At 50.6% G+C, this 12,694-nt stretch overlaps 2 protein-coding genes across 4 annotated transcripts; both read left to right on the top strand.

Annotated features, from left to right (window-relative positions):
* The first annotated feature begins 272 nt into the window (after positions 1 to 272).
* On the top strand, positions 273 to 5,780 carry HSPA1L (heat shock protein family A (Hsp70) member 1 like). 2 transcript variants are annotated; one of them, XM_066359767.1, is made up of 2 exons: positions 273 to 370; positions 2,474 to 5,780. In XM_066359767.1, the coding sequence occupies exon 2, from the start codon at positions 2,487 to 2,489 to the stop codon at positions 4,410 to 4,412; it is 1,926 nt and encodes a 641-aa protein (XP_066215864.1). In that variant the 5' UTR covers positions 273 to 370; positions 2,474 to 2,486; the 3' UTR covers positions 4,413 to 5,780. The 2 variants fall into 2 exon arrangements, with proteins under 2 accessions (XP_066215864.1, XP_066215865.1); XM_066359768.1 differs by lacking the exon at positions 273 to 370 and adding an exon at positions 446 to 560.
* A 978-nt stretch (positions 5,781 to 6,758) lies between these two features.
* LSM2 (LSM2 homolog, U6 small nuclear RNA and mRNA degradation associated) lies at positions 6,759 to 12,102 on the top strand. Of its 2 annotated transcripts, XM_066359766.1 has the most exons (5): positions 6,759 to 6,951; positions 7,384 to 7,451; positions 10,982 to 11,012; positions 11,128 to 11,187; positions 11,617 to 12,102. In XM_066359766.1, exons 1-5 carry the CDS (start codon positions 6,949 to 6,951, stop codon positions 11,740 to 11,742), a joined length of 288 nt encoding a protein of 95 aa, XP_066215863.1. In that variant the 5' UTR covers positions 6,759 to 6,948; the 3' UTR covers positions 11,743 to 12,102. The 2 variants fall into 2 exon arrangements, with proteins under 2 accessions (XP_066215863.1, XP_066215862.1); XM_066359765.1 differs by lacking the exons at positions 6,759 to 6,951; positions 7,384 to 7,451 and adding an exon at positions 9,886 to 10,020.
* Positions 12,103 to 12,694: the final 592 nt, after the last annotated feature.

Genomic DNA, 12,694 nt, shown 5'->3' with positions numbered 1-12,694 from the left:
CCCTCCAGACTGTTCTGGGGTTTGCTGGGCTGGTGCGGCACCGGGAAGGGGGAAGGATGGGGTGGTGGGAGGAGCCCTGGGTGGGAGGGGCCCGCCTGGCTGTCGTGGTGACGGTAAAAAGGGGGTGGGAGGGGCGTGGTCATGCTGACGCCCCGGCCCTAGGCCGCGTTACAATGGAAGTGCTATCTCTGACCTCACCGCTAGTAGCGGAACGCGGTGATAGGACTGGGTTTGGCTCAAAGTTAGGGCGGCGGGCGGGTGGGGGTGGGTGGGGGGACAGCTGGCCGCACACGGTGGATTTTGAGTGATCCCTACTAGGGCTTCGCAAACCGAACATTGCCAAACTGGAGCGAAGACGGCGGGAGACTAGGTGACCGGGAGGGCCGGTTGTAATGGGGTGGGAATAGGCAGGACGGGTAGGTCCTCGTGTGACACAGTGCCGCAAGGCTCTCTATTGAGTTCGTTCAAATCTAAGTGTGGGGGGCGTGCCAACCACGGAGGGGGAGCCTTTGAAGAGCTCAAGGTGCAGTGAATTGGCTGGTCACAGCTGCTGGAAAGAGGTAGAGGAGCCGGTTTGTCCTTGTCTGTAGATGACGGGATTTTTTTTTTTTGAAGTTCACTTATTTACTTTTAAATTATTGATTGATTTGCAGGAGAGACATTCGTTTGTTGTTCCGCCTAGTTGTGCACTTACTGGTGGCCTGTATGTGTCCTAACCAGGTTCACACCCGCACCCTTGGTGTTTCAAGTTGATGTTCTTAAGGGACTGAGCTAACTGGCTAGGGCCCATAATGGGACTTTTTAAGGTAAAAGGTTAAACACAAATACTACGTGAAGTGCCCCACCTCACCTGATAAAACTTCTGAGGGCTGCAGAGGGTTCCTGACAGCCCCGATTCACTCCCACATATCCCTAGAAGAGGGTAAAGGAGCCCAGGAAGGCAGCTAAACCCAAGTGTGGCGATTAATGTCTCATGCAGAGACCAGAGGGTAAAACAATCTTAGTTCAGCAGGAGACAGATCCAGTCTCAAAATAAAATGTATCACAGACTTAGGACAGGACACTTGAGTCAGGAACTGTGAGAAATTCAAAACAATTACACCCCACTGCACCTGACCTGTGGTAGTGCAGTAGATAAAGCGTCGTCCTGGAACGCTGAGGTCACCGGTTCAAAACCCTGGGCTTGTCTAGTCCAGGCACATATGGGAGTTGATGCTTCCTGCTCCTCCCCCTTCTCTCTAAAAATGAGTAAATAGCCTGACCAGGCGGTGGCACAGTGGATAGAGCGTCGGACTGGGATGCAGAAGACCCAAGTTCGAGACCCTGAAGTCGCTAGCTTGAGTGTGGGATCATCTGGTTTGAGCAAAAGCCCACCAGCTTGAAACCAAGGTCGCTGGCTCAAGCAAGGGGTTACTTGGTCTGCTGAAGGCCCGCGGTTAGGGCACGTATGAGAGGGCAATCAATGAACAACTAAGGTGTTGCAACGTGCAATGAAAAACTAATGATTGATGCTTCTCATCTCTCTCCGTTCCTGTCTGTCTGTCCCTGTCTGTCCCTCTCTCTGACTCACTCTCTGTCTCTGTAAAAAATAAATAAAGTTAAAATAAATAAAAACGAGTAAATAAGAAACATCTATAAAAAAAAATTACAACCACCGCCTTCCCCCTTCCAGTAGGCTAAGAATGCTTAGGTCTGCCTTGTCCAAAGAACATGGAAGCATGCATGGTCTAGAAGAGATATTTGTACTCCAGAAAGGTGTCTGTACACAGAGTTCATGACAGCATTATTCACAATAGCCATCAGGTAGACGCAGCCTGAATGTCCACAGAGGGAATAGATAAATAAAATGTGGATACCCCATAGAATTTTATTCCACCTTAAAAAAGAAGGAAAATCATATGGCCTGACCAGGCAGTGTTGCAGTGGATAGAGTATCGGCCTGGGACACTGAGGACCCAGGTTCAAAACCCCAAGGTCACTGGCTTGAGCACTGGGTCACTGGCTCAGTTGGAGCTTCTTGGTCAAGGCACAGATGAGAAAGCAATCAATGAACAACTAAGGCGCCGCAACAAATCGATGCTTCTCATCTCTCTGCCTTACTTTCTCGCAAAAAGTAAAATAAAATAAAATTTTTAAAAAGCAGACGAAATATGTTACTATGCTAAGTGAAATACTCCAGTCACAAAAAGAGAAATAGTGTATAATTCCGCTACTATGAGTTATCTAGAGCAGTAAAATTTGTAGAGATGTCAAGTGGTGGTTTCCAGGGTCTGTTGGGAGTAGGGAATGGTGAGTTGTTTAATGGGCATGGAATTTCAGTTTTGTAAGATAAAGAGTTCTGGAGATTGGCTAGACAACAATGTGAATGAACTTACTACTGATAAATTTCATGTTATGAGTATTTTACCACAGCTAAAAATAGTAAATTGAAGAAGTATCCTGCTGAGACTTTATCGCACTTTTTTCTCAATAGGTCTCGGAAAACCATGGCTACTGCTAAGGCCACGGCCATCGGCATCGACCTGGGCACCACCTACTCGTGCGTCGGGGTGTTCCAGCACGGCAAGGTGGAGATCATCGCCAACGACCAGGGCAACCGCACCACCCCCAGCTACGTGGCCTTCACCGACACGGAGCGGCTGATCGGGGACGCGGCCAAGAACCAGGTGGCGCTGAACCCGCAGAACACTGTCTTTGATGCCAAACGTCTGATTGGCAGAAAATTTAATGATCCTGTAGTGCAATCAGATATGAAACTTTGGCCGTTTCAGGTAATCAATGAAGGAGGCAAGCCCAAGGTATTGGTGTCCTACAAAGGAGAGAAGAAAGCGTTCTACCCCGAGGAGATCTCGTCCATGGTGCTGACCAAGATGAAGGAGACTGCTGAGGCTTTTCTGGGCCACTCTATCACCAATGCGGTGATCACCGTGCCGGCCTATTTCAATGACTCTCAACGCCAGGCCACCAAGGATGCAGGCGTGATTGCGGGTCTCAACGTGCTAAGAATTATCAATGAACCCACAGCTGCTGCCATTGCCTATGGCTTAGATAGAGCAGGTCAGGGAGAGCGACACGTTTTGATCTTCGACCTGGGCGGGGGCACGTTCGACGTGTCCATCCTGACGATCGACGACGGCATCTTCGAGGTGAAGGCCACGGCCGGGGACACGCACCTGGGAGGGGAGGACTTTGACAACCGGCTGGTGAGCCACTTCGTGGAGGAGTTCAAGAGGAAGCACAAGAAGGACATCAGCCAGAACAAGCGAGCCGTGCGGCGGCTGCGCACGGCCTGCGAGAGGGCCAAGAGGACCCTGTCGTCCAGCACGCAGGCCAACTTGGAAATTGATTCACTTTACGAAGGCATCGACTTCTACACGTCCATCACCAGAGCCCGGTTTGAAGAGCTGTGTGCGGACCTCTTTAGGAATACCCTGGAGCCCGTGGAGAAGGCTCTTCGGGACGCCAAGATGGATAAGGCTAAAATCCATGACATTGTTTTAGTTGGGGGCTCCACGCGCATCCCCAAGGTGCAGAGGCTGCTACAGGACTACTTTAATGGCCGTGACCTCAACAAGAGCATCAACCCGGACGAGGCGGTGGCGTACGGGGCGGCGGTGCAGGCCGCCATCCTGATGGGGGACAAGTCCGAGAAGGTGCAGGACCTGCTGCTGCTGGACGTGGCTCCCCTGTCGCTGGGTCTGGAGACGGCCGGGGGCGTGATGACGGCCCTGATCAAGCGCAACTCCACCATCCCCACGAAGCAGACGCAGATCTTCACCACCTACTCGGACAACCAGCCCGGGGTGCTGATCCAGGTGTACGAGGGTGAGAGGGCCATGACCAAAGACAACAACCTGCTGGGGCGCTTCGAGCTGAGTGGCATCCCGCCGGCGCCCAGGGGCGTGCCCCAGATCGAGGTGACCTTTGACATCGACGCCAACGGCATCCTTAATGTTACAGCCACGGACAAGAGCACGGGCAAGGCCAACAAGATCACCATCACCAACGACAAGGGCCGCCTGAGCAAGGAGGAGATCGAGCGCATGGTGCAGGAGGCGGAGCGCTACAAAGCGGAGGACGAGGTGCAGAGAGAGAGAATTGCAGCAAAAAATGGCTTAGAATCCTATGCTTTTAATATGAAGAGTGCTGTGGGTGAAGAAGGGTTGAAGGGTAAGATTAGTGAGTCAGATAAAAAGAAAATACTGGACAAGTGCAATGAGGCCCTTTCGTGGCTGGAGGCCAACCAACTGGCTGAGAAAGATGAGTTTGAGCACAAGAGGAAGGAACTGGAGCAGGTGTGTAACCCCGTCATCACCAAACTCTACCAGGGCGGATGCACTGGGCCGACCTGCGCAACAGGGTACTCGCCCGGACAGGCCACCACTGGCCCCACCATTGAAGAAGTAGACTAATCTTATTTGGTGTTGAAAGGTTCTACGGTGCCTCTCAGGTGAATTTGTTCCCCTCACCTTCAGACTTTGTTATGATTCTTGAATTAACTGGACGGAACCGAAGTGATCATCATTTTGGGATTCTAAAGGGAGAGTGTCATATGCCATCTTTCCACACTCCAGGTCCTGCTTCTGACTGTGGAATGAGGCTCTTAGGGAAGCGAGGCCCCTCTGAGAACCAACGGATGAATTTGAACGTCTTGTATCTCCAGACTCCCCAACTTTCTTCTCCTTTGTGTGGAGAGCTACTTGTCCTTCGGTAAATTTGTTCCTAAAGCAGATTTCTTCTGGTATCCTTAGGCTGTGAGTGTATTTTGAAAAGCACGTGGCAAGAGCATGTGTGGTTGGAGCTATTGTGCATGATTAAGCTGCTAAGGGCAAAGTATGTGAATTTTCACGAGCTCATTGTTTTAAACAGGAAAATGATGGGATCATTAGTCACTTTCAGCCCCAGTTAGAGCAGTTACTCACCATAATTACTAGCTATTCCATGATAGACTGGTTCAGGCGCTCAGAGTTCAGCTGGGGAACAAACTTCTCCTTGATGTTACCTGCAGGTGGGGTCTAGGTCCAGTGTCTGTGCCCCCAGCGTCCATTATTATAACTTTTACATGCAGAAAACATTTCTACAACAGAACTCCTGACAAATGGGTACTTTTGTGCAAAATGAGACATGGAGGATTTGGTATGGTCTTATTTCTTCAAAAAATACTTTCACCTGTTAGGTCATATCACATGTTTATGAAAGTCTTGGGGACAAGGGCATAGAAATATGTGTAACGGAATTTGTAACGCTCTGTATTTGAGGGGGCACATTTGGATGTGAAATATTATGCGGAGGCGTGGCTGTCACAAGGCAGTTTTATTTTCTAGCAGCAAGTGAAGGAGACGGGATTCATATCCGAAGCTCTGCCTCCTTTTATTTGTTTGTAAATAGGTGTTTAAATGTTTATTTTATTTACTTTAGACAAAGAGGAAGGGGGAGAGAGAGAGAGAGAAGGAGAAGGGAGAGATGGTTGCTTCTCCTGTGTGCCCTGACAGGAATCAAACCCAGGACATCCACACGCCGAGCTGAAGCTCTACCACTGAGCCAACCAGCCAGGGCCAGGAGTGAAACTTTGTTTATTGCCTGACCTGTGGTGGCACAGTGGATGGGGCGTCAACCTGGAACCCTGAGGTCGCCAGTCGGAAACCCTGGGCTTACCCGCGGATGCTCTCTGCTCCTCCCCCTTCTCTCTCTCTCTTTCCTCTCCCTAAAATAAATAAATAAAAGTCTTACTTTAATGACTTTTTTTTTTTTTAATTTATTGATTTTAGAGAGAGGATGGAGAGAAAGAGACAGAAACACAGATGTTTCTGTATGTGCCCTGACCGGGAACAAAATGGCAAAGGTGTATCAGGACAGTAGGAACCCTTTCATAGTATCATCCTGGTCTCGGGGACTGAACGTGTCATCTCCCCCCTCCATGGTTTTACTGTTTGTTTATTATAATCCAGTTTTGTGTGTATCATTTGCACGTGACAATTAATGTAGGGAATTTAAGTAGGAAGAAATTAGATGATCATCTGCTACCGACACTACCCCCACAGCCATATACTATACAGACGGGCTGTCCCCTACGCCCTCACACTTCTTAAAGCAGTCAACGAATAGCAGATTAGCGGAATGGTCCTATGTGTGTTCCAGACAAAACAACAAGGCCTCCATTTTTGTCTTATTGAAAGAATTCAATCAAGAGACAAAGCGCAGCAAGCCAAGTGAGAGTTTATTGGCCGTGCAGGAGGAAAAGTCAGAGGAAAGGGGGCCTCAGAGACTTGTTCAGGGGCTTAGCCGGGACTAGCTTGCCCAGTGTGCTCCCCTAGCTGCAAGCCTCCTGAGGTCCCTCGGAGACCCGGGCCAGGAAGAGTCGCCGGCGAAGAAGGGGATGGGGACAGGGAAAAAGAACCGACTTCCTCCCTGACGGGAGAGCGGGGTGTTGTTTTTTTTTGGGGGGGGGGGTTGTTACTTTTTAAGGAACTGTATAGATACAGAAAAGTGTACATACTTCATGAGGCTTCACAAACGTCCCCACAGTTTTCAGTAGGAAGTGTCTATAGGGTGTGAGCGAATCGCACAGCGGACAGCCCCGCCTAGGACAAGAAAATCCTCGGGGAAGCGAGGAGCTTCTGGGACCTTCTCGCAACAGCTGGGGCCGCGCCTGCGCGGTGGAGCCCGCCGCCGCCGCCGAGGGCGGGGCTCGGGAGGCGGGAAGCCCCGCCCCGTCTGAGGCGGGAAGCCCCGCCCCGTCTCGGCGTCAGCGCGCCCGCCGCTCCACGCCGCCGGCTCTCGGGACCGGGCCCGCCGCGCGCGCGCCTTCGGGACTCCGCGCTGCCCACACCGCTGCCCGCGCGCGGGCTCGCGCTCCGCCTCCCGCCCGGCTACGGCCTCCCGCCGGCGGAATCAGGGCATCAGGGCCTCGCCTTCCCGGTCCGGCCGGCAGCCCGCTGCGCGAGCGCCATGGTAGGTGTCGTGACGTCACAAGGGGCGCCCTCGGGGAGCGCGGGCGGGCCGGGCGGTTGGGGTCCCGGTCGGGGTCCGGGCGGGGATCCCGGCCTCGGCCCGCGGCGCTGCAGTGGGGCCCTGGGGTGCCCTCCAGCCCTTAGTGCCTGGGACCCCCGGAGAGCTGCTGAACTGAGCCCCCAGCCGGGTCGGCCCGAGGGGTGCAGGGCGGAGCCCCTCTCCGGGGCTGATGCCCGAGGCTCAGTGAAGTGTGCAGAATCTCTGGGCCCCAGCTGTTCCTCTCTGTCGCCGAGGGTGCCTTCTCTTGAAGTTCTGAGACCTGCCCCAGACGTGGTGGGGACCCCAGTACCGGTATTTGGTGGTAGTGGCCCAAGGCCACTCCTCCCCACCACGTCTCTCCCGTGTGACCGTTTTCCCTCTCTTGCCCAATAGCTCTTCTATTCCTTTTTCAAGTCCCTTGTGGGCAAAGATGTGGTCGTGGAGCTGAAGAATGACCTGAGGTAGGTCCCTGCTGCAACAAGTCTGTAGGGGGTGGGTGTGCCCAGGGCCCTGGAACCTCTTTAATTGGACAAGTATTTGAGGGCAAGGTGGGAGAGATACAGAAGAAATAAATGACTTGTGCCTTAAAACTGACAGATTAGCTGGGGTGTTATTTCTTGTGTTGGAAAAAAAAAATACAATATGTATATAAAGAGTAAGTCCACAGAGGTCAGAGTGGAGGCATCAACATTTTTTACAAAATAGACATAGTTGTTTTTTTTTTTCCAATTAAACTATATACTCCTTTGACTCAACTTCCATAAACGTAAGAATCATTTCCACAAGTAAAGATGTATGTACAAAGTTGTGGGGGTTTTTTTCTAAGTGAGAGAGACAGGAAAGGGAGAGAGATGAGAAGCATCAACTCATAGTTGCAGCACTTTAGTTCATTGATTGCTTTCTCATACGTGCCTGACTGGGGGGGCTCAAGCTGAGGCAGTGACCCCTTGCTCAAGCCACCGACCCTGAGCTCAAGCCAGATGAGCCCGCGCTCAAGCTGGTGACCTCAGGGTTTTGAATCTCGGAACTCAGCATCTCAGGTCAGTTCTATCCACTACACCATTACCAGGCAGACAGCTTTTACATTTTTTTATAAAGATTTTATTGATTTTTACAGAAGATAGAGAGAAAGGCAGGGAGAAGAGTGAGAAGCATCAACTTGTAAGCAGTCACTTGTTGTATGTGCCTTGATCTGGCAAGCCCAGGGTTTCGAACGAGCAACCTCAGCACTCCAGGTCCACACTGCGCCACCGCAGGTCAGGCAGGAGATAATTTTAATGGAAGAAACATGGACATGGCAGGGAAGGGTAAGGAAAGGGCCTCACCTTTTACATCGCAGATTTTCTGTGTGACATCAGCAGGGCGTAGGGTATTTTTTTTTAATTAGGTTTCTTTCATAATTGAGATTTTATTGGTTGTTTTGAGGCTAAGTAAACAGATATTTTAATTTGTACACAATTCTTTTTTTTTAAATGTTTTTAAAAACTTGACTCATTTTAGAGAGGAGAGAGAGAGAGAGAGAGAGAAGAGGGGGAGGAGCAGGGAGCATCAACTCCCATATGCCTTGACCAGGCAAGCCCAGGGTTTTGAACCGGAGACCTCAGAGTTCCAGGTCGAAGCTTTGTCCACTGCCCCACCACAGGCCAGGCAGGGCATAGGGTATTGATGGCATATCGTTTATAGCTATATAGAGACAAGTGTGGAAGCCAGAACCAACCCTAGGCAATTCTGTGAGACAACTTGTTTTTATTTTTCTCTTTTCTCTTTCCTGGGCCTTCCACAGGGCAAAAAACTTATGTTTCAGCTCCAAGTCCTAAAGCAAGGACAAGATTCAAAGGTAGTCCACTGGGTTGGGAAAGAGTTCTTTCTCTTAGGTTTATTGTCTGTTTTTTGGTTTTGTTTTTTATTTGATTTTTAGAGAGAGGAAGGGAGAGAGACAGAAACATTGTTCTGTACGTGACCTGACTGGGGACTGAAACCACAACCTCTGGCATATCGGGATGATGCTCTAACCAACCGAGCTGTCTGGCCAGGTTCAGCCCACTTTTTTTTTTTAATTCTTTTTTTTTTTTTTTTTTATTCATTTTAGAGAAGAGAGAGAGAAAGAAAGGGGGGAGGAGCAGGAAGCATCAACTCCCATATATGCCCTGACCGGCAGGCCCAGGGTTTTGAACCAGCAACCTCAGCATTCCAGGTCGACGCTTTATCCACTGTGCCACCACAGGTCAGGTTCAGACCACTTTTATGCCAAATATCTCATTTTTAAAGGATTCAGTGAAATAATACCACCTTCCTTATACACTTCCTGAAAGTTACCTCATTGCTGTGGTTGGTGTTGAGGTGCTGTTAAAGACTTTTCTGCAGCTAGGGATATAGTGACACTGCCACTGAGAGACAGTAGAGCTCAGATACTGGGGTTTTTTTTGTTTGTTTGTTTTGGTTTTTTTTGAGAGGAGGGGAGATAGTGAAACAGATTCTTGCATGCACCCCGACCGGTATCCACCTGGCAACTCCCGTCTGGGGCCAAGCTTGAATCAATTGAGTTTTTTTTTTTACAGCGACAGAGAGAGGGATAGATAGGGATAGACAGACAGGAATGGAGAGATGAGAAGCATCAATCATTAGTTTTTCATTGTGCGTTGCGACACCTTAGTTCATTGATTGCTTTCTCATATGTGCCTTGACCGTGGGCCTTCAGCAGACTGAGTAACCCCTTGCTCGAGCCAGAGACCTTGGGTCCAAGCGGTTGAACTTTTGCTCAAACCAGATGAGCCCGCGCTCAAGCTGGCAACCTTGGGGTCTGGGTCCTTTGCATCCCAGTCCAACGCTCTATCCACTGCGCCACCGCCTGGTCAGGCTCAATTGAGCTATCTTTATTTAAGACGTTATTTATTCATTTTAGAAAGGGGAGAGAGAGAGAGAAGGGGAAGGAGCAGGAAGCATCAACTCCCATATGTGCCTTGACCAAGGAAGCCAGGGTTTCAAACCTGCGACTTCAGCATTCCAGCTTTACCCACTGCACCACCACAGGTCAGGCACGATAATGTTTTTTTGTGTTTTTTTTTGTTTTTTTTTACAGAGACAGAGAGTGAGTCAGAGAGAGGGATAGACAGAGACAGACAGACAGGAACGGAGAGAGATGAGAAGCATCAATCATTAGTTTTTCATTGCACATTGCAACACCTTAGTTGTTCATTAATTGCTTTCTCATATGTGCCTTGACCGGGGGCCTTCATCAGTGAGACCCTGGTTTGTAGATGTCAGACGAGAATTACAGAAATGTTAGACATCAGCAAACGATGCAGGTTCATGGGACCTACAGAGTAGAGAAATACAGTCCCTGGGATGCAAGGGTGTGAGACTTAGCGTTGAAGCCACTGACAGAAGCTGGGGGAGTGAGGTAGCAAAGCTTAGAGCACTGGTGTGCAGATAGTATGCCTCATTACCATGTCAGGGTCCTGGGGACTGGGGAAGGGAAGGAACATCCCTTGTTCTTTCATCAAGAGAAATGCTAGCTGCTTTATCTACTTTACACATGGAGCTCTGGTTCCAAAGCAGTAAATGTTTGAAATAGCAGAAGATTCTTGGGTCAGACAGATGTGGGCTTATTTGTTCTTGAGCAAATTAAGCCCCTGGGTGGTAATAGCTACTTTGTAAAGTAGCTAAGAAGTTATAAAGCGGCTGTGAAAATTACAAATGCTGTATAGAATACAGGAGAAATACAAGTGCAGTGCATCACAGTTGTCTAATGGCAGCTCTGGAGAGTGGGCTGGTGTAGGGAAAAATGTACAATCTAAAATAACAGTGCCCTGGAAGCCCTGATTGGCCACTCTAGGGCTCAGGAACGCCCCCTTCTGGTTCCACCTGTCCTGACTTCCTCAAGTGCCTGGCTTCCTTCCCCCAGCCATGTTCTTATCTCAGCTCTCAAGTCACCTCTATGTTGCCGTTGGTGTCAGTTAATTTTATTCTTCCTTCCCTCTGTCCCTGACAGCATCTGTGGGACTCTCCATTCTGTGGATCAGGTGAGACAGAACAAGAGCCCAGGACTGGCTTGGGGCAGGAGATGGGGAGAGCTAATGGTGGGGCACTTGTATTTTGTCTCCAGGGCTAACAGTGGTGTTCATCTTCTTGTCTTAGTATCTCAACATCAAACTAACCGACATCAGTGTCACAGACCCTGAGAAATACCCTCACATGGTGAGTTGGAGATGGTGGAAAAGAGGAAACACCTCTAAAAGCAGGACATTTTTTTTTCTTTTTGAATGGAAGGAGATAGACAAACTCTCTCCTGCATGTGCCCCGATGGGGATCTACCTGGCAACCCCCTCCCCACTGGGGCCAATGCTCTAATCAACTGAGCTATTTTTAGTGCCTGAGGCTAATGCTAAGACCAACAAGCTATCCTCAGTGCCTGGACAGAGGCTCAAACCAATTGAGCCACTGGCTGGGAGGGGAAGAGGAAGAGAAAGGGGTGGTGGAACAGATGGTTGCTTCTTCTGTGTGCCCTGACCAGGAATTGAACCCGGGACATCCAATGCCAGGCTGATGTCTTACTACTGAGCCAACCAGCCAGGGCGGTGGAGTACATTTTTAAGGGTGTTTTCACGTTTGCCTATCTTTGTCCAGTTATCAGTGAAGAACTGCTTCATCCGCGGCTCCGTGGTCCGCTACGTGCAGCTGCCAGCCGACGAGGTGGACACGCAGTTACTGCAGGACGCAGCAAGAAAGGAGGCCCTGCAGCAGAAACAGTGATGGCGGCTCCTCTCCTGCCCTCCCCACTTCGATTCGCGGTCCTTGGCCCAGTGTTCCAGCCAAGGACACTTCCACCCATACATGAGGTGTTGCGTTTTTGGTTTAACAGTGAAGGCACCTTTTTTTATTTTAAGCGATGAGTAGATCATAGGACTAATAATGGGGAGAGCTGTCCTCAGTGAGAAGGGGGCAGAGAAGTTGTCTGGGGAACTGCAAGATGTTCCTTAACCCAGCACATGCCTTTCTGACTCCTTCCTCAGAGATGGTGGGAGAGGCTCCCAGCTCTCTCCAGAGCAGCATGCAGTTCATTTGGGGGTGGAGGGAATCTGTCCCGCATCGGGAATAAAACTTATGATGCAAGTTTCTGGTTCTGTGTGTTTGGTGAGGGAGGCTGGAGGGTGGGAAAGGGTTTGAATTCATTCAGGCTGTTCCCCTTCATTGCCCCAGCCGCGAGTGCAGCCCAGCTTCCCAGGATTACCTGCCACTACTGTCCGTAGTCTAAGCCCCCGTCTACTGCCACCTCGGCGGGGCGACAGTTTGCTGAACGCGCCCCTACCGACGTGGCCTTTTGCTCAGACTGCACCTTCGATGAACACCTTCGGCCCCTTTTGTAACGTGACAGTCAACGTTCAATGAGACGCCAGACGCATATTTTGCTGCTGGATAGATCTCTCAACCCAGTCCAATCAGTCCATTCTGATACCCACCGCAGATCAATAGGTGCCGTCACTGATACTGTGGGGCGTCGGTGCGAACTGTCTTCGCTCGCTCCTTCCGCTCCAGAGGAGCGCTCTCGGCGTTCAGGGCCCTCACGGGTATCAGAAGCCGGTCGGCGCGACTCCGTCGGCAGCGTCGGAGGAAGTGAGCCGCTGGGGGCTGGTGCCCGGGGCAAAGCGGTCCGTCTGCCGGCAGCACCTGCTGCGGCCGCTCCCGCCGCGCTCCGCTGGCTCCG

The sequence above is a fragment of the Saccopteryx leptura genome, chromosome 1, assembly GCF_036850995.1.
Source record: "Saccopteryx leptura isolate mSacLep1 chromosome 1, mSacLep1_pri_phased_curated, whole genome shotgun sequence".
Taxonomy (NCBI): domain Eukaryota; kingdom Metazoa; phylum Chordata; class Mammalia; order Chiroptera; family Emballonuridae; genus Saccopteryx; species Saccopteryx leptura.
The sequence above is the reverse complement of the archived record's forward strand: the minus strand, read 5'-3'. Positions and strand labels throughout refer to the sequence as shown.